This window comes from Anomaloglossus baeobatrachus, chromosome 2 (assembly GCF_048569485.1).
Source record: "Anomaloglossus baeobatrachus isolate aAnoBae1 chromosome 2, aAnoBae1.hap1, whole genome shotgun sequence".
NCBI classification, from domain to species: domain Eukaryota; kingdom Metazoa; phylum Chordata; class Amphibia; order Anura; family Aromobatidae; genus Anomaloglossus; species Anomaloglossus baeobatrachus.
In genome coordinates, this window is record NC_134354.1 from 418,535,218 (window position 1) to 418,560,721 (window position 25,504).

The 25,504-nt window shown below is 50.7% G+C and overlaps 1 protein-coding gene across 1 annotated transcript in view; it reads left to right on the top strand.

Moving 5' to 3' along the window:
• HDAC1 (histone deacetylase 1) overlaps positions 1-25,504 on the top strand; it is a 146,885-nt gene that overhangs the window by 69,773 nt on the left and 51,608 nt on the right. The window contains exons 7-8 of the mRNA XM_075336155.1: positions 4,786-4,878; positions 4,963-5,071. Of these exons, the coding sequence (XP_075192270.1) occupies positions 4,786-4,878; positions 4,963-5,071 (202 nt within the window). The remainder of the gene's footprint in view (positions 1-4,785; positions 4,879-4,962; positions 5,072-25,504) is intronic.

Sequence of the window (25,504 nt, forward strand, 5' to 3'; positions counted from 1 at the left end):
CTCCTCCCAGCCTCCCTCAGCATCAGCCTCCCTCTCCCAGCCTCCCCAAGCATCAGCCTCTCTCCTTCCAGCCTCCCCCAGCATCAGCCTCCGCCAGCATCAGCCTCTCTCCTTCCAGCCTCCTCCAGCATCAGCCTCCCTCTCCCAGCCTTCCCCAGGATCAGCCTCTCTCCTCCCAGCCTCCGTCCTCCCAGCCTTCCCCAGCATCAGCTTTCCCCTCCCAGCCTCCCTCAGCATCAGCCTTCCCCAGCCTCAGCCTCTCTCCTCCCAGCCTCAGCCTCTCTCCTTCCAGCCTCCCCCAGCATCAGCCTCTCTCCTTCCAGCCTCCCTCAGCATCAGCCTCCCCTTCCCAGCCTTCCCCAGGATCAGCCTCTCTCCTCCCAGCCTCCTTCCTCCCAGCCTCCCTCTCCCAGCCTCCCTCAGCATCAGCCTTCCGCTCCCAGTCTCCCCCAGCATCAGCCTCCCCAAGCATCAGCCTCCACCAGCATCAGCCTCTCTCTCCTTCCAGCCTCCCCCAGCATCAGCCTCTCTCCTTCCAGCCTCCCTCAGCATCAGCCTCCCGTTCCCAGCCTTCCCCAGGATCAGCCTCTCTCCTCCCAGCCTCCTTCCTCCCAGCCTCCCCCTCCCAGCCTCCCCCAGCATCAGCCTCCCCCAGCATCAGCCTCCCCAAGCATTAGCCTCTCTCCTTCCAGCCTCCCGCAGCATCAGCCTCCCGCAGCATCAGCCTCCCCAAGCATCAGCCTCCACCAGCATCAGCCTCCCTCGTCCCAGCCTCCCTCGTCCCAGCCTCCCCCAGCATCAGCCTCCCCCTCCCAGCCTCCCCCAGCATCAGCCTCTCTCCTCCCAGCATCAGCCTCTCTCCTCCCAGCATCAGCCTCTCTCCTCCCAGCATCAGCCTCGCTCCTCCCAGCATCAGCCTCTCCTCTCTGTCCCCAGCATCAGCCTCTCTCCTCCCAGCCTTCCCCAGCATCAGCCTCTCTCCTCCCAGCCTCCCCCAGCATCAGCCTCTCTCCTCCCAGCCTCCCCCAGCATCAGCCTCCCCCAGCATCAGCCTCTCTTCTTCCAGCCTCCCCCAGCATCAGCCTCCCTCTCCCAGCCTTCCCCAGGATCAGCCTCTCTCCTCCCAGCCTCTGTCCTCCCAGCCTTCCCCAGCATCAGCCTCTCTCCTCCCAGCCTCAGCCTCTCTCCTTCCAGCCTCTCCCAGCCTCAGCCTCTCTCCTTCCAGCCTCCCCCAGAATCAGCCTCTCTCCTTCCAGCCTCCCTCAGCATCAGCCTCCCCTTCCCAGCCTTCCCCAGGATCAGCCTCTCTCCTCCCAGCCTCCTTCCTCCCAGCCTCCCCCTCCCAGCCTCCTTCAGCATCAGCCTTCCCCTCCCAGTCTCCCCCAGCATCAGCCTCCCCCTCCCAGCCTTCCCCATGATCAGCCTCTCTGCTCCCAGCCTCCTCCAGCACGCAGTGCTCCTCTGCCGACACTCACACACCCGATCGCATCCACTCACACACACCCGATCGCATCCACTCACACACACCCGATCGCATCCACTCACACACACCCGATCGCATCCACTCACACACACCCGATCGCATCCACAGTACAGTACTCACCTCCGTGACAGCAGTGTCAGTTCGGGGAATGCGCGGGGGGAGGGAGGGGGCGGGGCCAGAGCTAGCGTGCATTGCGTGAGGGGGGCGGGGCATGGCCGAATTGCCAATGCCTGCAGGGTGCCGGGGCGAGAGGCCAATCTGTGGGGGGGCGGAGCCTGGGCGAGCGGCTAGCCAATCCGTGTGGGGGCGCAGCCTGGGCGAGCGGCCAATCGGTGTGGGGGGCGGGGCCATGGCGAGCCCAGCGGCCAATCAGCTTTGTGTCACCGTAAGGACACAATTTTGGAGCCAGACAGACAGACAGACAGACAGAATAAGGCAATTATATATATAGATTAACATAGAAAAAATAAAAGCTTCAGCTTCCATTACGAGTCCATATTCAGTGCACGGACAGAAGGCAGGGCGGCTCCTGGATGAATATACTATAAGATTCAATAGGTTTTTGACCAGCACCGTCCAATATGTTTCTTTAATCCACGAAACTTTTCTTAGATAAAATTATATTTTATTGTGCATATTTTAAAAATTTCATCTTTTAAAAGCACATGTGTTTTTACAAGATTGAATTTTTAAAATATGCACAATAATATAATTTTATCTAAGAAAATTTTCGTGGATTAAAGAAACCTATTGGACGGTGCTGGACAAAAATCTATTGAATCTTATAGTATATATAAGATTACATACCTGTAGTGGTCAGCTCGGATGTTTAGGTTTTTAAATCCAAGAAAGTAAAGTTTGTAAAATGAGCAGCTTCTTGAGTGACAGTTGCACTGGAGCAGATCATATATTTATAGTTATCCCCTCCCCCTGTTAGAATTAGCATAAGCATTCTACAAACAACTCACTTTGTCTAGCAGGACCTGTGGTGAGGTCATACCCATGTGACCTGGTATGCAGGTTTGGTGGCTGAGGCCCCGCCCCTTTTGGTCACATGGGTATGACCTCAGCACAGGTCCTGCTAGACAAAGTAAGTCGTTTGTATAATGCTTATGCTAATTCTAACAGGGGGAGGGGATAATATATTCATAGATATCTGCTCCAGTGCAACTGTCACTCATGAAGCTGCTCATTTTACAAACTTCACTTTCTGGGATTTCAAAACCTAAACATCTGAGCTGACCACTACAGGTATGTATAGAATCAGCCTGATAGTGCCAGTATAGCACTGGCTTTAGGTTATATACGAAAATCCTGGTGATTGGCTCCCTTTAATGCAATCCAACATCAAAGGATATAACAAGTTTGTGCTTCACCGCCTTCACCTTTAGGGTATGTGCGCACGTTGCTTTTTACCTGCTTTTTACCTGCTTTTTTGCTGCTTTTTCTTCTGCGCTGTTTAATGCCAAAATGGATGTGTTCTTCTATTCAAGCAAAGTCTATGGGAATTTGGGTTTCTTGTTCACACTATGTTGTTCAAAATGCTGCCTTTTTGTGGCAGAACTTTGGTCAAAAACTCAGCTTTGCAGTGCAAAACCCAAATTGCAAAAACAATTGACATGTTGCTTCTTTGAAAAGCTGAGTTTTTGACCAAAGTTCTGCCACAAAAAGGCAGCATTTTGAACAACATAGTGTGAACAAGAAACCCAAATTCCCATAGACTTTGCTTGAATAGAAGAACACATCCATTTTGGCATTAAACAGCGCAGAAGAAAAAGCAGCAAAAAAGCAGGTAAAAAGCAACGTGCGCACATACCCTTATAGCAGTTTTTCATTTTTTTTTTCCCTCCACTTCTTTCAAGAGCCAGAGCCATTTTTTTTTGTTTTATTTTTCAGTCAGTGCTGCCATATGAGGGCTTATTTCTTACTGTACAAGTTGTACTTTTCAATTAAACCATTAATATTACCATATAGTGTACTTGAAAACGGGGGAAAAATGCAAGTGCTGGGAAATTGCAAAAAAAAAAAAAAAATTAAATTTCTTTAGGGTTTTTTATTTAGCATGTTCACCATATGGTAGAACTGACCTGACATTGATTCCCCAGGTCCATACGAGTGCTTAGATACCAAATATGTATAGTTTTTTCTTTTATTTATTTAGTGGAAAAAAAAAATTCAGAAGATTGGAAAACCAAACAAAAACCTGCATTTTTTTTTTCAAGATCCGTTATGTTTTCATTTTTTGGGATCTGGGGCTGTGAGGATAAATTGTTTGTGTCCTGAGCTGACATTTTTCCTGATATCATTTTTGCGTAGATGCGATGTTCTAATTGCCTTATTGCATTTTATTGTAATTTTGTGGCTGCCAAAAAAAACCAAAACGTAATTCTAGCAGTTTTAAATTTTTTCCATTTATGAAACTGAATTGTAAAGCGCTGCGGAATATGTTGATGTAATAGGAGGGTATTTTTGAACTTTTTTTTTTCTTCATATTTTTAAAAACCTTCTTCCTCACTTTTTTTATTGTATTGACTAGACCCATTGGGGACTTTAAAGCTGTGATCATCTGATCGGTTCTGCTGTACAGCAAAAACGGGCTTCCTATAAACGCTGACTCATGTCTGGCTTTCATAGGAAGTTCGTGACAGACACAGGGGTCGTTAGCTGACCCTCAGCTGTCATAACAACCCATCGGCACACAGTAATCACGTTAGGGGGCAACCTATATGGAAATGGCGTGCTCCCTGCAGGTCTGTGTTAAATTCGGCGTTCCGAGATTGACAGCGGGATTTAACTAGTTAACAACCACGGGCGAATCTTCAATCCACCCTACGCTGTTAAGACATACACAGGCTGGTCAGATCAGCTGACTTGTCCAGGAAAAGATGCGGGCTTGGCATGTGAGCCCGCATCAAAGGAAGGGGAAATGACTTAGGACATATCAGTACATCTTGGGTCGTGAAACCGTTAAAGTTATGTTCACACATTGCGGCCATGCCCTCTTAATCACCCTCCATTCCCCTTCTCGACCCCACAGTAATTGTGACAAAAACATAATGAGGTTGCAGTGTGTAAGCATTGCCTAAAAGTATGACCCAACCAGATAATTAGACACACATCTCAAATAGAATGTGCTACATGGTCAGAGTCCATACCTGCCACCTATGTCATCATTCACGTATCCTCACCAAGGCCAAAGGGATCTTAGAGATAACAAATGACCTTGTTAGACATGGAGGAAGAAGTGGAAACAAGTATTGTGTAATATCTATAATGTATCACTTTTAATTTTATTCAACTAGGACATTGGCGCTGGCAAGGGCAAATACTATGCAGTGAATTACCCTCTTCGAGATGGTATTGATGATGAATCCTATGAAGCCATTTTCAAGCCAGTAAGTTTATTGTTTTAAGAATTGACTAAGTTTGTGTTAAACTTTCTTGGCACTTTGTATATCCAATGTCTGTCTTTTTATCAGGTAATGACTAAAGTTATGGAGATGTACCAGCCCAGCGCTGTAGTACTACAATGTGGCGCAGACTCACTATCTGGAGACAGACTTGGCTGCTTTAATTTAACCATTAAAGGTAAGCACTGAATAAATTTTCCAGTGGAGCACTGTACATTACTATCTTGTGTATTCTGTCTAATGCTCAAAGTTATGGCTTGAGCTTAAACGTTTACCTGAAGGGCATACCTAGGCTGCCATTTTTTACTCTTCAGGTGACTGTTGTGCTTGTCATTTAACTTCCCAGCTATCTGATCTTTTGGGAAGTTGGAAAGTATTATTGATGATTGTATACTTTGTTGCCTGGCTTGGTGGGCCCAAGGAACAAAGTTGGGAAATAGTGTCATGACTGTAACAATTTGTCGTTTGTGACTGATGTTTGTTTATTGGTCATGACAATTTCTGTACTATTAGAACTTTCCTCAACAGAACTGATTACAACACTGATAATGAACCTGTCAGGTCTGATATGCACCCAAGCAGTTTTGGGTGCACATTTCTAGTCCCTGTATCTAGTAGCATAAATAAATGTATTTCTAACGATCCTTTATGATATTGGACTAGTCGCAAGGGCATTAGTTCCTGCACTCATTCCGCCCCATTAGCATGATAGCACACCCACAGGGGCAAGTTATGATGTTGTTCAATCCATTGCCTAGCGTCATTAGCGGCGAGGCATGTACCTGTGTCCATTGTCACTGCTTCAGAACGCCCAGCAGTGCGTATGATCAGAATGCGGGACGCGTACTCTCTGCTTCATGGTGCACATGACCGGAGTGCAGGGTATTCTGATCATGTGCACTGACCCTAAACCCGGTGTTCTGAAGCTGTGACAACGAAAACTGATATGCGTGTCACCGCTGATAACGCTGGGTATTGAATAGCATGTTAGCTTGACCCTTTGGATGTGCTACCATGATAAGAGGGAAGAATGAGCGCAGGAACTAATGCCCTTGCAACTAGTCCCTTTGCACATTAGCATACGGTAAAAGATCTTTAGAAATACTTTTGGACCTGGTGAGAGCACTCAGGATTTACATTTCTCGCACGGCGCCTCTACGCCGTTCGGATGCGCTCTTTGTCCTAGTCGCTGGTCGGCATAAGGGATCGCAAGCTTCCAAATCCACCCTGGCGCGGTGGATCAAGGAACCAATTCTTCACACATACCGTTCTGCTGGGCTTCAGATTCCATCTGGACTGAAGGCCCATTCTACCAGAGCCGTTGGTGCGTCCTGGGCGTTGAGGCATCAGGCTACGGCTCAGCAAGTGTGCCAGGCGGCTACCTGGTCGAGTCTGCACACGTTTACCAAACACTATCAAGTGCATACCTACGCTTCGGCAGACGCCAGCCTAGGTAGACGGGTCCTCCAGGCGGCGGTGGCCCACCTGTAGGAAGAGGCTGTATGACAGCCCGTTCATGTGGTATCTTTTTACCCACCCAGGGACTGCTTTTGGACGTCCCACTGTCTGGGTCTCCCAATTAGGAGCGAAAAAGAAGAAGGGAATTTTGTTTACTTACCGTAAATTCCTTTTCTTCTAGCTCCAATTGGGAGACCCAGCACCCGCCCTATTTGTTTTTAGGGTTTCGTTTTTTTCGGGTGCACATGTTGTTCACGTTGTTTCTTAAGTTCTCCGATCTAGTTATCGGATTGAATTTGTTTTTGAAACTGTTATTGGCTTTCCTCCTTCTTGCTTTGGTACTAAAACTGAGGAATCCGTACTCCTACGGGAGGGTGTATAGCCAGAAGGGGAGGGGCCTTACACTTTTAAGTGTAGTTCTTTGTGCGGCCTCCAGAGGCAGTAGCTATACACCCACTGTCTGGGTCTCCCAATTGGAGCTAGAAGAAAAGGAATTTACGGTAAGTAAACAAAATTCCCTTCTTTCTAAAGATCTCTATCTATACTAGTGTATACAGGGACGGTTAGGCAGGGATTAGCAATATACACCCAAAACTGCTCGTGGTTCTGGCTGCATATTACACCTGACAGGTTCCCTTTAAACTAACCAAGAAGAGTAGAGCCAGCATCTGCAGGTAATGTTAAAACACTTTGCTTTATTCTTCTAAAAAAAAAAAAAAAAACCCCAACAAAACATTAAAACATACACTGTCTGTTCTACGTGTTTAGAAATAATGACTTTTTATTCATGACACATATAAAACCAAAATGGCAAGCTTAAATAAATCCTAACTCCATACACAATGCCAAAGGGAAAAACAGTGGGAGGAGAAAACAAAGTGTAGCAAATAATTGCTGCATCAAAAAGCACCCACAATAAAAAAAATCAACCCACCCCAAACAAAAAAAAAAATACATATATATATTGAATAGCATGTTGGCTTGCCCCTGTGGGCGTGCTAACATGCTAAGAGGGTGGAATGAGCACAGGAACTAGCGCTCTTGGGACAAGTCCCTGCGCTCATTAGCATATCATAAAGGATTTTTAGAAATATACTTTTCTAAAGATCTCTGTATGATTTCTAGATTCAGGGATTAGCAATATGCACCCAGAACCACGAGCCGTTCTGGGTGCATATTTCTAATCCCAGCATCTAGAAATCATACATACAGAGATCTTTAGAAAAGTATATTTCTAAAAATATTGCACCTGACAGGTTCTCTTTAAACTAAACCAGGCATAAAAGTATACACAAATGTATTTTTCTCTATCGTTTCATTGGGGGACACAGGACCATGGGTTATGCTGCTGTCACTAGGAGGCTGACACTAAGTAAACATAAAAAGTTAGCTCCTCCCTAGCAGTATACACCCCGAGCCGGAGGCGGGCTCAGATCAGTTCAGTTTTAGCTTAGTGTCGTAGGAGGCTGATGTGGGCCGTCTCTGCCCCCCTCAGCCATTTGTCTTTTTGCGCTTTTTTCCTTTATTTCGGCGCCGCTCATCGCTCTCATACCTGTCTTCTTTTTCTCTGCAGGTATTCTCTTCACTCATCCTCCGCAGCCCTGTGGGTACCACTGCCCAGGGTCGCAGAGGCTTGAGATTTCGGGCCCTCTCCCCCGTCCATCCCCGTGGTACCACTCCCGGGGTTGCGCGTGTGGGCAGGTTGTCGTGGGCACCCCTGATTCGCCCTGCGGTATCACCCCAAAGGGCGTACAGGGGCATACAGCAGGGATGGAACCTCCGCAGCGTTTGTAATCGATGGGGCCCTGTCACGCTGCCTTCTCCTGCTGGGGGGCTGCTTCCCCCATCATGATGTCTACTTCCCTGCCTCAGCACGCTCTCCCCCGGAGTCTTCCTGGACGAGTAGCACTGTACACAGGCAGGGGCAGGGCGCCCTGCCTGCACCGCATCCGTCGCTGGGCCGGCGCCGCCGATTACAGGTAGGACCGATCTCTCCTGCACCTTCCCCCGGCCCTCTCCATAAATTTAGGCCCCGGTCTCGGCCTAGTCGCTCCTGCGTCCTAGCCACGCCCCCGCTGCAGCGCTATTGGCCGCCGGTCGTCTGCCCCAGTCTCCTCCCACCGCTCTGCCTCCTGGCTTGTGGTGGGGGCTGTGGATCCTCCGGGTTTTCGCGCCGGAATGCTGCTCCTCCCCCAGCCTCCTCCAGCGTCCCCTCGCCATTTTAGCCTGTGTCCGGTCCCCTGAGGCTGCAGCGCGCCGGCGTTCTTTCTCTCTCTGGCCAGCTCACTCCTGGACTCCCTCTTCTGGACTGGTGGGCAGCACACAGGACCTGGGTAAGCCCTGCTCCTAAGGAGTAGCCCTCACTAGGTAGCGTTCCCTGAGTTTAGGGACGAGTTAACCCCCTCCTGTCTCCTTCCTAGCAGCCACCAGGGAGAGTACTTTTTTCACCATGCCTAATGCTAAGTCCACCCGACCTAAGCAGGCCCGCTTTGCCTTATTTTTCTTTATCGTTCCTTTGGGAGACCCAGACCATGGGTGTATAGCTTCTGCCTCCGGAGGACACACAAAGTACTACACTTAAAAGTGTAGCTCCTCCCTCTGAGCTTATACACCCCCTGGTAGCCAGTCCTAGCCAGTTTATTGCTTTGTGTCAGGAGGCATACATCCACACATGCATTCTCATCTGATTTTGTTTGACTTTTGGAAAGAGTTTGAAGAAAAGCGGGTCCATGTCTGGACTCCCGGCATGTCCCTTCTCACCCCACTGTGTCGGCGGTGTTGTTAAGGTTGATTTACAAGGCTGCAGCCTTACATGCCGCGCTCCTTCACCATCCCTTCTGGGCTCTGGCTTGAAGTGGGAGCCAGCACGGTCTCCATGCCTGGCAGGAGTCCGGTCTCCATCCACAGCCCCTTGAGGATTCTGTTGAACCGGAGCACTCATCCCCAGGGACATGGCCCTGCGTCTCAGCAGCTAAGTACCTGAGACGTTTATGTTGGGGGTCCCGGTTCTTTATTGTAAGGGGAGAGTATGCTGTATGTGATTGTTTTAACTTTTCCGGCGGATTCTCTAGCTTTTGCCTGAGAACCGCGCCGATGGTGCCTGCTTGTCGGCCTCCCGCTTAAATTTAGGCCCTGGCTTCGCCGGAGGCCTAGTTTCATTTTCCTGCCCTCGCATGTCACTCATGCAGAGGGACAGGTTCGGCTCCTCCCGGCGGCCGTTCTACACAGGGGAGGGACACTCCCCACTGCTGGGGCGTCCCTCCTTCCCTGCAGGTCTCTCTAGCCCTCCAGTTCCCGCTCTTTTATAGGAACGCCCTCTTCTCAGGCAGAGTTCACTCTGCTCTGGGACATTCTGCATCTCTGCTGAGGTGCTGCGCACTGGGGGACCGGGCTTCGGGATCTGGAGGGCACACAACACCGCGCTCAGCGGTCTGGTAAGCGACAGCCGGTCTCCAGTTAGGGACCTCTGTATATTCTCCCTGGGGTTCATTCTCTGCAAAGCCCCCACTCTAGCAGCATGTCTCACACAAGGAGCAAGGCTCCAAAGCTTTATTCTGCATGCACTGCAGGTAAGCTCCTGCTGCCTGAGCCGAGCATTTATCCACACTGTGATGTCTGCTCTAACTTGGCAGTCTCACCCCCAGTGGTCTCTCAGGCTGCTGCTGCACCTGTGATTGAACCCCCGGCCTGGGTAGAGTCCTTTTCTAGGTCCATATCCCAGTCATTTGCTGAGTCCATGGGGCTTTTGTCCAGGACTTGGATGAATATGCATCAGCCCCCCTCACAGGGTGCCTCTAATACTCTTGACAGAGGACTCCTATCCTCTGACCTCCGTCCATCGGAGCTCACGGAGGATTCATCATCTGATCCCAGACCCCGTCCTTCTAAGAGAAGGCGCAGGGTTTCCTCCCCCTCCCCATCCCACAGCTCTGTCTCAAGAGCTGACTCTCAAGATGAGGAGGATGCCCTCACTGGGGGCTCGGAGGCTATGTATCCCATCGATTTCTCTGAGGGTGACTCAGATCTTAGTGATTTGATTGCTTCTATTAATTCTGTGCTGGATCTCAATCCGCCAGTGTCAGAAGAGCAACTCTTTGGCAGAAAAACATCAGTTTACCTCGCCTAAGAGAGTGAAGAGTGTGTTCTTTAACCACTCCAGTTTTCAGACCGCTGTGACCAAACCCAGGGCCTGCCCTGACAAACGCTTTCCAAAGCGTGGTTCTGATGACCGGTTTCCATTTCCACCTGAGGTGGTCAAGGAGTGGTCTCACTCCCCAAAGGTAGACCCTCCGGTGTCTAGGCTATCAGCCCGGACCGTTGTGTCGGTGTCTGACGGCACCTCACTTAAGGATTCCACTGACCGTCAGATTGACCTTCTGGCCAAATCTGTGTATGAAGCTGCGGGGGCCGCGTTTTCCCCGTCTTTTGCAGCAGTGTGGGCTCTCAAAGCCATCTCTGCTTCTCTAGAGGAGATGCATTCCCTCACCAAGGAATCTATGCCTGAGATGGTTACCTTAACTGCTCAGGCTTCAGCCTTTTCATCTTATGCCATGTCTGCCATGCTAGAGGCTGCTCACCGCACTTCGGTGGCTTCAGCTAATTCTCTTGTTATCCGCAGGATTTTGTGGCTTCGAGAGTGGAAGGCAGATGCTTCTTCCAAGAAGTTTCTTGCTGGGCCCCCTTTTGCTGGTTCACGGCTGTTGGGTGAACAGCTGGATGAAATCATTTTTTTTTTTTTTTTTTTAATCCAATCAATTTTTATTGTAGGAAGTTACATTACAAAAAAAGGAAAAATTCAGGTATCATTGGCAATAATACACAAAGAGGACAACGCTGTAACATGTGGTAGTAACACCTTTGATTATGATTCACATTTCCTGTCACACCACCACCAATCATGTCTGATGCAAGTTGCAACTTTTTTAGGTTAATCAATACCCAATACGTATAGAGTCAACCTACCAATTTACTCTTTAATCCTCAAAATGAGGGATCCAAACAACCAAAACCAGAGAGTAAGAAAGGAAGATAAGAAAGGGAGGGGAGAGAGAGGTGGGGGAGATGGGGAGAACCATGGATAGTTGCAAGGAAGCAACCAGGGAGGGGGAGGGTATTGGATGGCGTTTCGGGGTAGCCCGAGCAGTAACAACAACAGAGATTTAAACACCTTGACTATTGACATGTGGTATTGGTGAACTCCCTGCGTAACACACACTTTGACCCTATTTGACCCGTTTTTAATTATCAACAGTTTGCCCTGGAAACAGATGCCTGACAGGGGATGCATATACAGAGTTTAGCCACGTGTCCCAAATCTGAAGTATTTTGTTTTTGGCGCGGATGGAGTGAGCCAGACAGAACTCGTATTGGCATTGGAGATTAATTCGGTTATATAGTTCAACTAATGTAGGCGTCTTTGGGGATTTCCAGTGCAAACTTATGCAATATCTGGCAGCTACTAGAATGTGAACTAATAAACCCCTGGATTCCCAAGAGAACTCCTCTATACCCACGTTTAGCACTGCCAGAGCCGGATTCGGATTAATACGATTGCCTGTCAGCTCACCCATCAGGCCAAACACCTCCAACCAGAATGAGAAAACCTTGGGACAAGCCCACCAGCAGTGACCAAGAGTACCCCTTTGGAGGCAGCCCTTCCAACAATGTGGCGAATAATTTGGGAGGAACTGTGCTAAGTTGGCTGGGGACCGATACCATCGCAGGTGTACTTTTTTCAGTTGCTCCAGATGATTTATACACTTGGAATATTTTTGGATATTTGCTGATGCCGAGTGCCAGTTTGAAGGTGAGGTAGAGACACTCAACTCCACGTCCCATTTATTCATATAAGGAGATTTTTGCTCTTCGGGGGGGTTATTGAGCCATTTGTATGTCGAGGAGATACCTTTGGATTTAATTATCTTTTTAAATACCAAAGCTTTTGTTGTAGGTAACAGAGGCTTTGACTTTGGAGGAAATTTAGAGGCCAGAAAATGACTAATTTGGATGTGTTGATAGAAACAGCCCTTTAAAGAGGGGTGTTCCCGTACTATTTCATTAAAGGGGTTAACACCCAAATCAGAGTATAGATCCGCCAGCACTGTAATGCCCGATCCCTCCCACCTGGCCAGATTCAAAAAGGGGATTTGAGATTCCAACGACTTGAGGGAAATCTCTGAAAGAGGAATCTGAATCTTATGAATCAAGTCATTTCGCCAGACCTCCAGGGAGGCTGACATGGTGGGAACACACGGAGAGAACCGTGAACGGCTCAAATATTCTGCTTCCATCATTCTTCTGACCGAGCCCTGGCGGGACAGGAAATTTTCAATCTGAGCCCATCTATGTGAATTACCTGGACGCCACCATTCCTTTAGTGATTCAATTAGTAAGGCTTTATAATATGCCGTTATGTTTGGGGTGCCCAATCCCCCTAAGTCATATGGGGGGTATAACACTTTAGCTGCGACCCTAGCCCTTTTATTACCCCAGACAAATTTGTTAGTCAACGATTGAAGTTTCATCAGGGTTTTGTGAGAAATTTTGATGGGAAGGCATCTGAGCACATACAATATTTTTGGTAAGAAAACCATTTTAAAGGACTGTATCCTGGCCATCCAGGACAATGATATTTTTTCATACCTTCCCAATTCCTTTTCTAAATTTTGGATCAGAGGTTCCAAATTTTCTTTAATTAACATCTGCGATGGTGTCAGCTTAATACCCAAATAAGGTATCCCCCTGTCGCACCATTTGAATTGAAAGGCCCCCTCCAGCGCACTCCTGGCCTCCACCGGTACATTAAACGGCAGTATCAAAGACTTTGCCGCATTAAGCTTATAATACGACACTTAAGAAAAGTTTGATAATGTGTTCACCACTGCTGGAATCGACACTGCAAGGTTAGAACAGGAAATTATCACATCGTCTGCGTATAAACCAAGTTTATGTTCAAATTCCCCAACTCTTATACCAGAAATGGCTATGTTTTTTCGTATAGCTTCCGCCAGAGGTTCTACCATTAAAGCAAAAATAGCGGGAGACAATGGACACCCCTGGCGGGTGCCATTACTTATTTGAAATTTAGATGACAGAAACCCCGATGCCAACACTGACGCATTTGGGTAAGAGTAGAGGGCTAGAATGGATGACTTGATTTTCCCCAAGAACCCGAATTTTGTTAGAACTCTCTCCAGGTATCCCCAGTGCACCCTGTCAAAGGCTTTTTCAGCATCAAGAGACAGGAATGCACTGGGTTCACCCGATATCTCCACCAGTCCAATCAAGTCAAGCATCCGTCTGGTGCCATCCTTAGATTGCCTCCCTGTCACAAACCCAACTTGGTCTGAAGCCACTAAGGTCGGGATCACTTTATGAAGTCTATCTGCCACTAGTTTGGCATAAATTTTAACATCACAATTTAGGAGTGAAATGGGCCTAAAATTACCCGGGGTGTCTGCAGGTTTCCCTGGCTTTGGTAGCGTGATAATTATCGCTTCTAAGTTGTCTGGGGAAATTGACCCTTTATTTTGCCAAAAATTGAAGGTTTTTGACATAAAGGGGGACAGAGTGGATGTAAATTGTTTGTAATATTCGTATGGCAGCCCATCGGGGCCCGGGGCAGAGTTAGACTTAGTCATTTTGATGGCACCTAGGATTTCATGTGTAGTAAAGGGAAGATTAAGTTCCTCTAATTGCTCATCTGAGACCCGGGGAAGATCCAGGGTGTCTAGGAAACCCTGTATATCCACTTGAGTCGGCTGTGACGTATTGGAATCATATTTTAGATTATACAGGGCCTCATAGTATTTCGCAAATGCTTCTGCTATTTCAATGGGATGTCTAGTGATTGTTCCGTTTGGGTCCCTGAGGAATTCTATTTTAGATTGGATCTCACGTTTTTTCGTCCTTCTTGCCAATAAGGACCCCGCTCTATCCCCCATAGCATAAAATGGCGATCTATTTTTTTTAAGATTATGTTCGTATTTTTGCAGGAGTAGGGATCTTAGTTGGAATCTATGGGTTACAATTTCTTTAGTCAAGTTAGGGGATGCTTTGGCTTTATTCAGGGATTCAAGGTGATGAATACGGGTTAATATATATTTAATATCTGCGTCTTTTTTCCGTTTTTGGATGGAGGCTATTTTTATGAGCTGCCCTCTGACTACTGCTTTATGAGCAGCCCACAGGGTCTCGTCAGAAATTTCCCCATTATTATTAAGTTTGAAATATTCTGTTAACACTGACCTACTTCATCATGTACCTTCTGCCTACCAAGCAAGCTGGTATTCAGTCTCCACCTAGGGGAATTTTGAACATTAAAGCTACCCTGAACAGACAAAGAGATCGGCGCATGATCTGTCCAAGTAATTAAACCAATATCAGCTGCCACACAATTACTTATAGATTTGCTGTCGACCAAAAAAAAATCAATTCTACTGTATGAGCGATGCCTGGAAGAGAAGAATGTATAGTCTCTTTCTGATGCGTGCAAATATCTCCAGATGTCATGAAAATGGAATTCATTGATGAGATGCTTAAGTTCCTTAGCATGTGGGATGCTGGTGTTGGAGCAATCCATGGAGCGTATTACAGGTATATTAAAGTCTCCACAGATGATTTCCGCCCCTGTGGCAGTATCTTTGAATGCTTGGAAAAATTTCCTAGCAAAGGTCAATTGTGATGAATTTGGGGAGTAGACCGTTGCCAAGGTATAAGGGACGCTGTTGATATAACAAGACAAAATAATATATCTTCCATCCGCTCCATAACTGACATTTATCAATTTAAAGGCCACTGAGTTCTTTATTAAAATGGCCACTCCTCCTCTTTTTTTTGAGTCATTAGCAAAAAAGGTGTGTTGGAAGCTTGGATGAAGTAGCCGTTTATTATCTGTGGAAAGAAGGTGGGTCTCCTGAATGCACACTATATCACAGTTAGATGCCTTCACCTCTCTCCACATCATTGACCTTTTTGCTGGGGAGTTGAGTCCGTTCACATTAATAGACAATATCTTAATTCTCATATTGGAGCCGCAGGCGGGTTTGAATTCCTAGGAACGCCATCAGGGATGAGAGGGGCTAGACCAGCAAGGAATTGAGAGAAATTTCCAGAAAAAATTAAGGAACATTTGTGAGAAGAGGAACAAAAACAAAAAAATTCCAACAACACCGGTTTGCCCCGCGTAGGGTGCCCGGTGTTTAACCGCTCGCCATAGGCGAGAACATCAGGGGGGCTACGTGACATCCCGTGTCACAGGAGCAGGGACAGCAGGTGCCATAAGCAGGAAGGAGTCCCAGCTAAGCTACTGACCATTCAGGGTTAATCCTGTCTGGAGGGCCTCTGATTCTCCTGCCCACCAGGGTTTGGTGGGTGGGCTATTCCCCAGCCATCCAGCAGTTTGCCCAGCTGAGAAGGAGTATGACATATGTGAGTGCCTCCATCTTTGAAAATTATCATCTTCACCGGAAAACCCCACTTGTACTTGATGTCTTGATCTCTAAGGAGTTTAGAAAGGTGGGCAAATTCTCTTCTTTTATTAAGAGTTGCAGCAGAAAGATCTGGGAAGATTTTTAGTCCCATGAAAGTGTCTGGCAGGGCTGGATTTCCCCTCAGTGTGTGCAGCACAGCTTCTTTTGTTTTATAGAAATGAAGTCTAGCCAGGACATCTTTAGGCAGAGCTGGATCTATGCCTTTGGCTTTAGGGACTCTATGAATCCTGTCCACTATCAGGTCTCTGGTGTCCCATCCAGGGAGTATAAGCTGCAGAAACTTGTGGAAGTATTCCTGGAGGTCTTTATCTGCTACTGATGAGGGAATCCCTCTGATTTTTAGGTTATTTCTTCGGGATCTGTCCTCTATATCACTGATTTTAAGTTTTAGTGCCTCCACCTCCTTTTCCAAAGCTGTGTTAGCATCTATCAGATTGTTATGTGATATTGCAAATTCAGCCATTTTAGTTTCTACATGCTCTGTGCGAACCCCTAGAGACCTGATCTCTTCCTTCAGCTCTCTTACTATTTCTCTGAGATCAGCCTGCAAGGAAGCCCTCAGCGTTTTCAGCAGAGCTTGCATTGTTTCCTCTGTCAGAGGAATGGCTGTGCATCCTCGCAAGCAGCCTGTTTCTCCCTGTGAGGAGTGGGAAGAAGCTGAGTGGGAAGCCATCTTGCTTGGTGAGGAGAGATCCCTATCCAGGGGGAAGAAGTCTGTCAGTTTGGCTGGAGTGCCAGTTTTTTTAGGTCTCCCCTTAGGCATAGCTGGGGGCTGGGGTTACTCACACCTCCTGTAGCTGGTAATCCTGTTATCTGTGAGCTGATAAGAGCCGGTTTATCCTGCTGTCAGCACAGAGCTCTCCTTCAAGCAGCCGTCGCCATCAGCGTGCAGGCCACGCCCCCCGGATGAAATCATTAAAAAAGCTACTGGCGGGAAGAGTACTTACATGCCACAAACCAAGACCAGGAAACCCGCCCAGGGTAAGAATCAGTCGAGGTTTCGTTCCTTTCGTTCCTCCAACTGGTCATCCTCTAAGCCTTCCGCCTCGTCCGCTAACTCAGCCAAGGATCAGAAATCCAACTGGCACCCAAAAGCGCGTCCGCAGAAGACCGCAGGAGGTACTGCCACTAAGGCAGCTTCCTCATGACTCTCGGCCCGCTCCAGCCACGTCCTTAGTCGGTGGCAGGCTCTCCCACTTTGGCGACGCTTGGTTAAAGCAAGTCTCCGATCAGTGGGTGAGAGACATCATATCTCACGGCTACAGGATAGAATTCTCTTCCAGCCCTCCAAACAGATTTTTTCTCTCAACTCTTCCCTGCTCCAAGGCCGCCGCCTTCTCGCAGGCCGTGGCGTCCTTGCAGGCAAACGGAGTGATTGTCCCAGTTCCCGCTCAGGAACGGTTCAGAGGTTTTTACTCAAATCTCTTCCTAGTTCCAAAAAAGGACAGTACCTTCCGGCCCATCCTGGATCTCAAGCTTCTCAACAAGCATGTCCGGGTGCGGCATTTTCGCATGGAGTCTCTGCGATCAGTCATTGCCTCTATGACACAAGGGGAGTTCCTGGCGTCCATCGACATCAGAGATGCCTATCTACATGTGCCAATCGCAGTGTCACATCAGCGTTGGTTACGTTTTGCGATGGGAGAGGATCATTTCCAATTCGTGGCTCTCCCCTTCGGGTTAGCCACGGCCCCTCGGGTATTCACCAAGGTCATGGCGGCAGTGATTGCGGTCCTGCACCTCCAGGGGTTAGCAGTGCTTCCTTATCTGGACGACCTGGTCAAGGGTACATCCAGCGCAGACTGTCAGCGGAGTGTTTCGCTCACTCTCGCCACTCTAGCCCAATTCGGGTGGATTGTCAATCTTCCCAAATCCACTCTGACTCCGACCCAGAGTCTCACGTACCTAGGGATGCAGTTCGAGACTTTGCCGGCACTTGTGAAGTTGCCCTTAGACAAACAGCTGTCACTCCGGTTGGCGGTGCGCTCTCTCCTGAGGCCCCGCCGTTATACCCTCAGGCGTCTGATGCAGGTGCTGGGTCAAATGGTGGCCTCCATGGAGGCGGTTCCCTTTGCCCAGTTCCATCTGCGTCCTCTGTAGCTGGACATTCTCCGCTGTTGGGACAAGCGGCCTTCCTCCTTACAGAGATTAGTGGCTCTGTCGCCACGGACCAGGAGCTCTCTTCAGTGGTGGCTTCGACCCCTCTCCCTGTCCCAAGGGCGCTCCTTCCTGACTCCGTCCTGGGTGATTCTCACCACGGATACCAGCCTATCCGGCTGGGGAGCGGTACATCTCCACCACAGAGCACAGGGCACTTGGACTCCGTCCGAGTCAGCCCTTTCAATCAATGTGCTGGAAACCAGAGCTGTGCTTCTAGCTCTCCTAGCCTTTCACCACCTGTTGGCGGGCAGGCACATTCGAGTCCAGTCAGACAACGCGACAGCGGTTGCCTACATCAATCACCAATGCGGGACACGCAGCCGCCTGGCAATGTTGGAGGTCCAACGCATTCTTCAATGGGGGGAGGACTCCAAGTCCACCATATCCGCAGTCCACATCCCTGGCGTAGAAAACTGGGAGGCAGATTATCTCAGCCGTCAATCCGTGGACGGTGGCGAGTGGTCCCTGCACCCGGCAGTGTTTCAGTCAATCTGCCGCAAGTGGGGCACTCCGGACGTGGACCTAATGGCATCCCGTCACAACAACAAGGTTCTGGTTTACGTGGCTCGCTCCCACGATCCTCAGGCCTTCGCCGCGGACGCTCTGGTTAAAGACTGGTCCCAGTTTCGTCTGTCCTACGTGTTTCCCCCTCTAGCTCTCTTGCCCAGAGTCCTGCACAAGATCAGAATGGAGGGCCGTCGAGTCATCCTCATTGCACCGGACTGGCCCAGGCGAGCTTGGTATCCGGACCTGCTCCAACTGTCCGTGGAGATGCCGTGGCATCTTCTGGACCGTCCAGACCTGCTCTCGCAAGGTCCGTTTTTCCGCCCGAATTCTGCGGCACTCAAATTGACGGCGTGGCTCTTTAGTCCTGGATTTTGACGGCTTCTGGTATTCCTCCTGAAGTCATCTCCACTATGACTCGGGCCCGTAAGTCTTCCTCCGTCAAGATCTATCACAGGACTTGGAAAATTTTCCTGTCCTGGTGTCGCTCTTCCGGCCATTCTCCTTGGCCATTCTCGTTGCCGACCCTTCTGTCTTTTTTACAGTCCGGTCTGCAGCTAGGACTGTCCCTCAACTCTCTCAAGGGACAAGTCTCAGCTCTATCAGTGCTGTTCCAGCGGCGTCTCGCCCGGCTGGCTCAGGTCCGCACCTTCATGCAAGGTGCGTCTCACATCATTCCGCCTTATCGGCGGCCCTTGGATCCCTGGGACCTTAACTTGGTCCTCACGGTACTGCAGAAACCCCCTTTCGAGCCCCTTAGGGAGGTTTCTTTGTATCGTCTTTCTCAAAAGGTGGCCTTTCTAGTTGCCATAACTTCTCTCAGGAGAGTCTCTGATTTTGGCTGCGCTCTCCTCGGAGTCACCTTTTTTGTTTTTTTTCACCAAGACAAGGTAGTTCTCCGTCCGACCCCGGACTTTCTTCCTAAGGTGGTCTCTCCCTTCCACCTTAACCAGGATATTTCCTTGCCTTCCTTCTGTCCGGCCCCTGTTCATCGCTTTGAGAAAGCGCTGCATACTCTAGATCTGGTGCGTGCTCTCCGTATCTGTGTCTCGCACCGCTGCTCTTAGGCGGTGCACCTCTCTTTTTGTGCTAACCACAGGGCGGCGCAAGGGTCTCTCTGCTTCTAAGCCGACCTTGGCCCGTTGGATTAGATCGACCATTTCGGACGCCTACCAGAGTACTCAGGTGCCTCCCCCGCCGGGGATCAAAGCACACTCGACCAGAGCTGTCGGTGCCTCTTGGGGTTTTAGGCACCAGGCTACGGCTCAACAAGTCTGTCAGGCTTCCACTTGGACTAGCCTGCATACCTTTTCGAAGCACTACCAAGTGCATGCTCATGCTTCAGCAGATGCGAGCTTGGGCAGACGCATCCTTCAGGCGGCTGTTGCCCACTTGTGAAGTTAGGCTCCGCCTACTTCTTAGTTTTTTCTGTTTATTCCCACCCAGGGACAGCTTTGGAACGTCCCATGGTCTGGGTCTCCCAAAGGAACGATAAAGAAAGAGAATTTTGTTACTTACCGTAAATTCTTTTTCTTATAGTTCCGTATTGGGAGACCCAGCTCCCTCCCTGTTGCCTGTTGGCAATTTTCTTGTTCCGTGTGTTATCACCGGCTGTTGTCGTGGACAGAGTCTCCGGTTGTTCCGGTTCTTACTCGGTTCTACTTGTGGGTGGCTATTCTCCTTCAGCTTTTGCACTAAACTGGCTAGGACTGGCTACCAGGGGGTGTATAAGCTCAGAGGGAGGAGCTACACTTTTAAGTGTAGTACTTTGTGTGTCCTCCGGAGGCAGAAGCTATACACCCATGGTCTGGGCCTCCCAATACAGAACTATGAGAAAAAGAATTTACGGTAAGTAACAAAATTCTCTTTTTTGCATGCTCCTCCTGCAAGACCAAATTTACCCAAGGCCAGGACGCCCCACTATGCTCCGTCTGTTCTTCAGACTCGCAGCCGCCGCAGGACCCCTCGGCCGACGCTTCTGATACCGCAGGCGCCACAGCGCCAGATGCTACAGGGCCCTGCGTCCCGGCCCCCCGAATGGCTAGCATCCCTGTCCCAGTCCGTAGATTCCCTCTCTGAGGCTTCTCGGACCATCGCGCAAGCACTGCGCCTGCTGCCGTCGCTCGCCCAGACTCCCGCAGACCTGACGCAATCGCCCCCGGAGCATGTGAGCCCCGTCGCAGGGACCTCCTCAGCTGCTCAGAAGCGGACCCGCCAGGTTTCACCTTCATCCCCAGGTCCAGACCATCATTCCTCCGGGGAGACTTCTGACCACTCCGATGATTATTCCGATGCAGCACCCCTGCTGGACTCAGAGCAGGCGGCTGATATTCGGCATATGGCGAATAGCCTGATAGAAGCAGTAAACCAGACCCTAAAGGTACAGGTGGACCCCGTCTCCTCTCAGAGCACCCAGGTCTCGTTTAAGCGGATGAAGCGGGCCCAAAGCGCATTCAGCGGACATCCAGAATTCGCTGAGTTACTGCGCAGCCACAGGCAACAGCCGGACAAGGTATTTACCAGCGGTAAGTCCATTGATTTGCATTACCCCTTTCCTGAGGGTCTTCGAAAGGATTGGGCAGGCTCCCCTGTGGTCGACCCCCCCCCCCAAATCTCCCGCCTGTCTTCTCACACAGTCCTTCCACTCGCTAACGGTACGTCTCTCAAAGACCCCACGGACCGTACGATTGACAGGTTGGCCTGTTCCGCCTTCGAGGCAGCGGGCACATCCCTCTCACCGGCCTTTGCCTCGGTTTGGGTTGCCAAGGCACTGATGTCCTGGGCGGACACGCTACGTTGCGGACTCCGCGCCATTCCTGCCAATCCGGACCTGGTCCTCATCGCCTCGCAGATTTCCCTCGCGGGTGACTACCTGCTCAATGCAGCCCTGGCATCTGCCAATTGCACGGCCCAGGCCGCCAGCAACAATGTGGCCATCCGTCGAGCCCTCTGGCTCTGGTCCTGGAACGCGGATCCGGCCTCTAAGAAGTCACTGACTTCCCTGCCCTTCCTAGGGGAACGTCTTTTCGGAGATAAGCTGGACCAGTTGATCTCCGATGCGACGGGAGGAAAGAGTACATCTCTCCCCCAATTGCGCCCCAAGCGCTTCCAGAATCGGCGCCCCACCGCTCGTTTCCGGCCCTTTCGCAGCTTCAACTCCACTCCCCAGCCGCAAAAAAGCCGCTCTCCTCCGAGAGATAGGAGGACCCCGTCATTCAAAACCAATCCCACCTGGCGTTCACGTCCCCGCCAGTCCACGAAATCCTCTTCCGGTTACCGACGACGCTCCTCCAAGTGACTCGCGGTCGGCGCGCAACAGCGCCAGTCTCGTGGGAGGGCGTCTGTCTCGTTTCCAGCATGTGTGGATCCCTCTGACCGCCGAGACGTTTTTCTTTGTCGCTCCATTGGGAGACCCAGACAATTGGGTGTATAGCTTCTGCCTCCGGAGGCCACACAAAGTATTACACTTTAAAAGTGTAACCCCTCCCCTCTGCCTATACACCCTCCCGTGGATCACGGGCTCCTCAGTTTTATGCTTTGTGTGGAAGGAGGCACACATCCACTCATGCATTCTCAACTTAGTTATGTCGGTTGGAAGAAAAGAGGGCCCCCACGGGGCCCCCGGCATGTTCCCTTCTCACCCCACTACGTCGGCGGTGTTGTTAAGGTTGAAGTACCCATTGCGGGTACAGAGGCTGGAGCCACATGCCGTCTCCTTCACCATCCCTTAAGCGGCTCTGGGAGAAGTGGGATCCTAAGCGGTCATCCATTTACTGGGACCGTGCTCCATCCGCAGCCCCTGTGGGAATCTGCCGGACCGGAGCCTCTTCAATCTCAGGGACCGGGCCCTGCAACTCAAAGGTACTCTGTGTCCCCATAGGGGACTGTGCAGGGAGCGCACCTTCTTCCCGGAAGCCGCGGCGGCTGCTGAATTCAGGAGGCCGGTGGACTTCCGCGCCGACCGTGCCTGCTTGTCGGGCGCGGTCTCAAATTTAGTCCCCGGCTTCATCGCGGCCTAGTCGCAAAAATCCCGCCCCCGGGCCTGCCTGTCAGGGGTAAGGGCGGGATTACCGGCCTGACGTCGGATGTGAGGGCTGGAGCATCCTGCATGTTTCCTCCCCCCTCACTGATCACTGTGGGGACCCCAGATTCCTGCACTTTGCTGGCGCCGCCCACGGCTCCACTCCTCCCCTGAGAGCTCTGGCAGCCATTCTTTGGCATTCTGCCGGTGGAGGATTCTCAGTGAACAGCTATGCAGCTCCGGGGGATCCAAGGCAGGGAATCTGGAGGACACACTCCGCTCGTTAGCGGTCGGTAAGCCACACCGGTCACCCGGTGCTGGTCCCCCTAGGGTGCCGGATTAGATACGTATATATCTATATCTATCTGTTCGGTGGGCTGTATACCCCTTTCCCATATACCCTCAGTGATCACTCTCCTAGGAGACAACAGCATGTCGTCCACAAGGAGCAAAGCTGCTAAGGCACAGGTTTTTTTTGCGGCCTGTACCTCTTGTGGGGCTATGTTACCTGCGGGTTCCACCTACCCTCACTGTGAGCAATGCTCGACCACTGTTTCGCTTGCTCAGCCGGAGCCTCGGACACTGGTGGGCCCCTCGGCTCATGTAGACCCCCCTGCTCCCCCTGACCAGGCTGCAGGGACAGAGTTCGCCTCTTTTGCTGAGAACCTCTGAGTCCCTTTCTCAATCCATTACACAGTCTATGGACAAATGGTCTTCTAAGCTGCTAGAGGCTTTGCAGTCCAGACCGGACCCTTCACAGGCCCCGGCCCCTGTTGGCTCGTCGCCTCCAGGCCCCTCTCGGTCCGCGCCACAGCGCGCTCATAGGTTGGCCCCTCGGTCTCAGGCGGAGGACTCCTGCCTGGACCGTAGTCCTAGACCGGCTAAGCGGTCTCGCTGGGACTCTTCCCCGACTTCCTCTCGCTGCTCGGGATCCCAGCTTGAGGACTCTCTGGAGGACGAGGCGGACGTCGCAGCTCAGGGCTCTGACCCTGACGTCGCCCTTAACCTTGATACACCTGAGGGGGACGCCTTAGTAAATGATCTTATCTCGTCCATCAACCAGGTGTTAGATCTCTCTCCCCCGCCTCCTCCTGTAGAGGAGTCGGCGTCTCAGCAGGAGAAACACCAGTTTAGGTTCCCCAAACGTACTCGCAATACGTTTTTTGATCACTCTAACTTCAGGGACGCTGTCCAGAAGCCCAGAGCGGTCCCGGACAAGCGCTTTACTAAGCGCCTCACTGACACGCGTTACCCCTTCCCATCTGAAGTCGTTAAGGGTTGGGCTCACTGTCCCAAGGTGGATCCTCCAGTCTCAAGATTGGCGGCTAGATCCGTGGTGTCTGTTGCAGATGGCTCATCGCTAAAAGATGCCACTGACAGACAGATTGAGCTCCTGGTGAAGTCCATCTATGAGGCCACGGGCGCGTCTTTTGCCCCGGCCTTTGCAGCCGTGTGGGCACTCCAAGCTATCTCGGCTTATCTGACTGAGATTAATGCTGTCACACGTAATTCTACTCCGCAAGTTGCGTCTTTGACCTCTCAGGCGTCAGCCTTTTCATCCTACGCCATGAACGCCGTCCTGGACTCTGCTAGCCGTACAGCTGTAGCATCCGCTAACTCTGTGGCAGTCCGCAGGGCCATGTGGCTGCGCGAATGGAAGGCAGATTCGGCTTACAAGAGGTTCTTAACCGGTTTGCCGTTTTCTGGCGACCGTTTGTTTGGCGAACGATTGGATGAGATTATTAAGAAATCCAAAGGAAAGGATTCCTCCTTACCCCAGGCCAAACCTAAGAGACCTCAACAGAGAAAGGTTCAATCGAGATTTCGGTCCTTTCGTCCCTCCGCCAAGTCCCAGTCCTCTTCGTCCAACAGGCCGGAGAAAGGCCAGAGGAACTCCTATGCGTGGCGATCCAAGTCTCGCCCACAAAAGGCCGCAGGAGGCACTGTCTCCAAGACGGCTTCCTCATGACTCTCGGCCTCCCCTGACCGCATCCTCGGTCGGTGACAGGCTCTCCCGCTTTGGCAACGCCTGGTGGCCACATGTTCAAGACCGATGGGTGAGAGACATTCTGTCTCATGGTTACAGGATAGAGTTCAGCTCTCGTCCTGCGGCTCGCTTCTTCAGAACTTCTCCAACCCCCCGCTCAGGCCGACGCACTAAAGATGGAAGGAGTTGTGATCCCCGTTCCCCTTCAGGAACGTGGGCGCGGATTTTACTCCAACTTGTTTGTGGTGCCAAAAAAGGATAGGTCATTCCGTCCCGTTCTGGACCTCAAGCTGCTCAACAGACATGTGAGAACCAGACGGTTCCGGATGGAATCTCTCCGCTTGGTCATCGCCTCAATGTCACAAGGAGACTTCCTAGCATCGATCGACATCAAGGATGCTTATCTCCATGTACCGATCGCACCCGAGCATCGTTTCCTACGTTTCGCCATCGGGGACGAACACCTCCAGTTCGTGGCAATGCCTTTCGGCTTGGCGACAGCACCACGGGTTTTCACCAAAGTCATGGCATTCGTTGTGGCGGTCCTGCATTCTCAGGGCCACTCGGTGATTCCCTACTTGGACGATCTCCTAGTCAGGGCCCCGTCTCGGGTGGCGTGTCAACAAAGTCTATCTGTCGCTCTGGCGACTCTCCAGCGGTTCGGGTGGATCATCAACTTCCCGAAATCCAAGTTGACACCGACCCAATCACTGACGTACCTTGGGATGGAGTTTCATACCCAGCAAGCGTTAGTCAAGCTTCCGAGAGACAAACAGCTTTCTCTGCAGGCAGGGGTTCAATCCCTTCTTCGGAGTCAGTCACACCCCTTAAGGCGCCTCATGCACTTCCTGGGGAAGATGGTGGCAGCTATAGAGGCAGTCCCGTTCGCGCAATTCCATCTTCGGCCACTCCAATGGGACATTCTCCGCAAATGGGACAAGAGTTCGGCTTCCCTCGACAGGAACGTCTCTTTCCCTTGCAACCAAGACG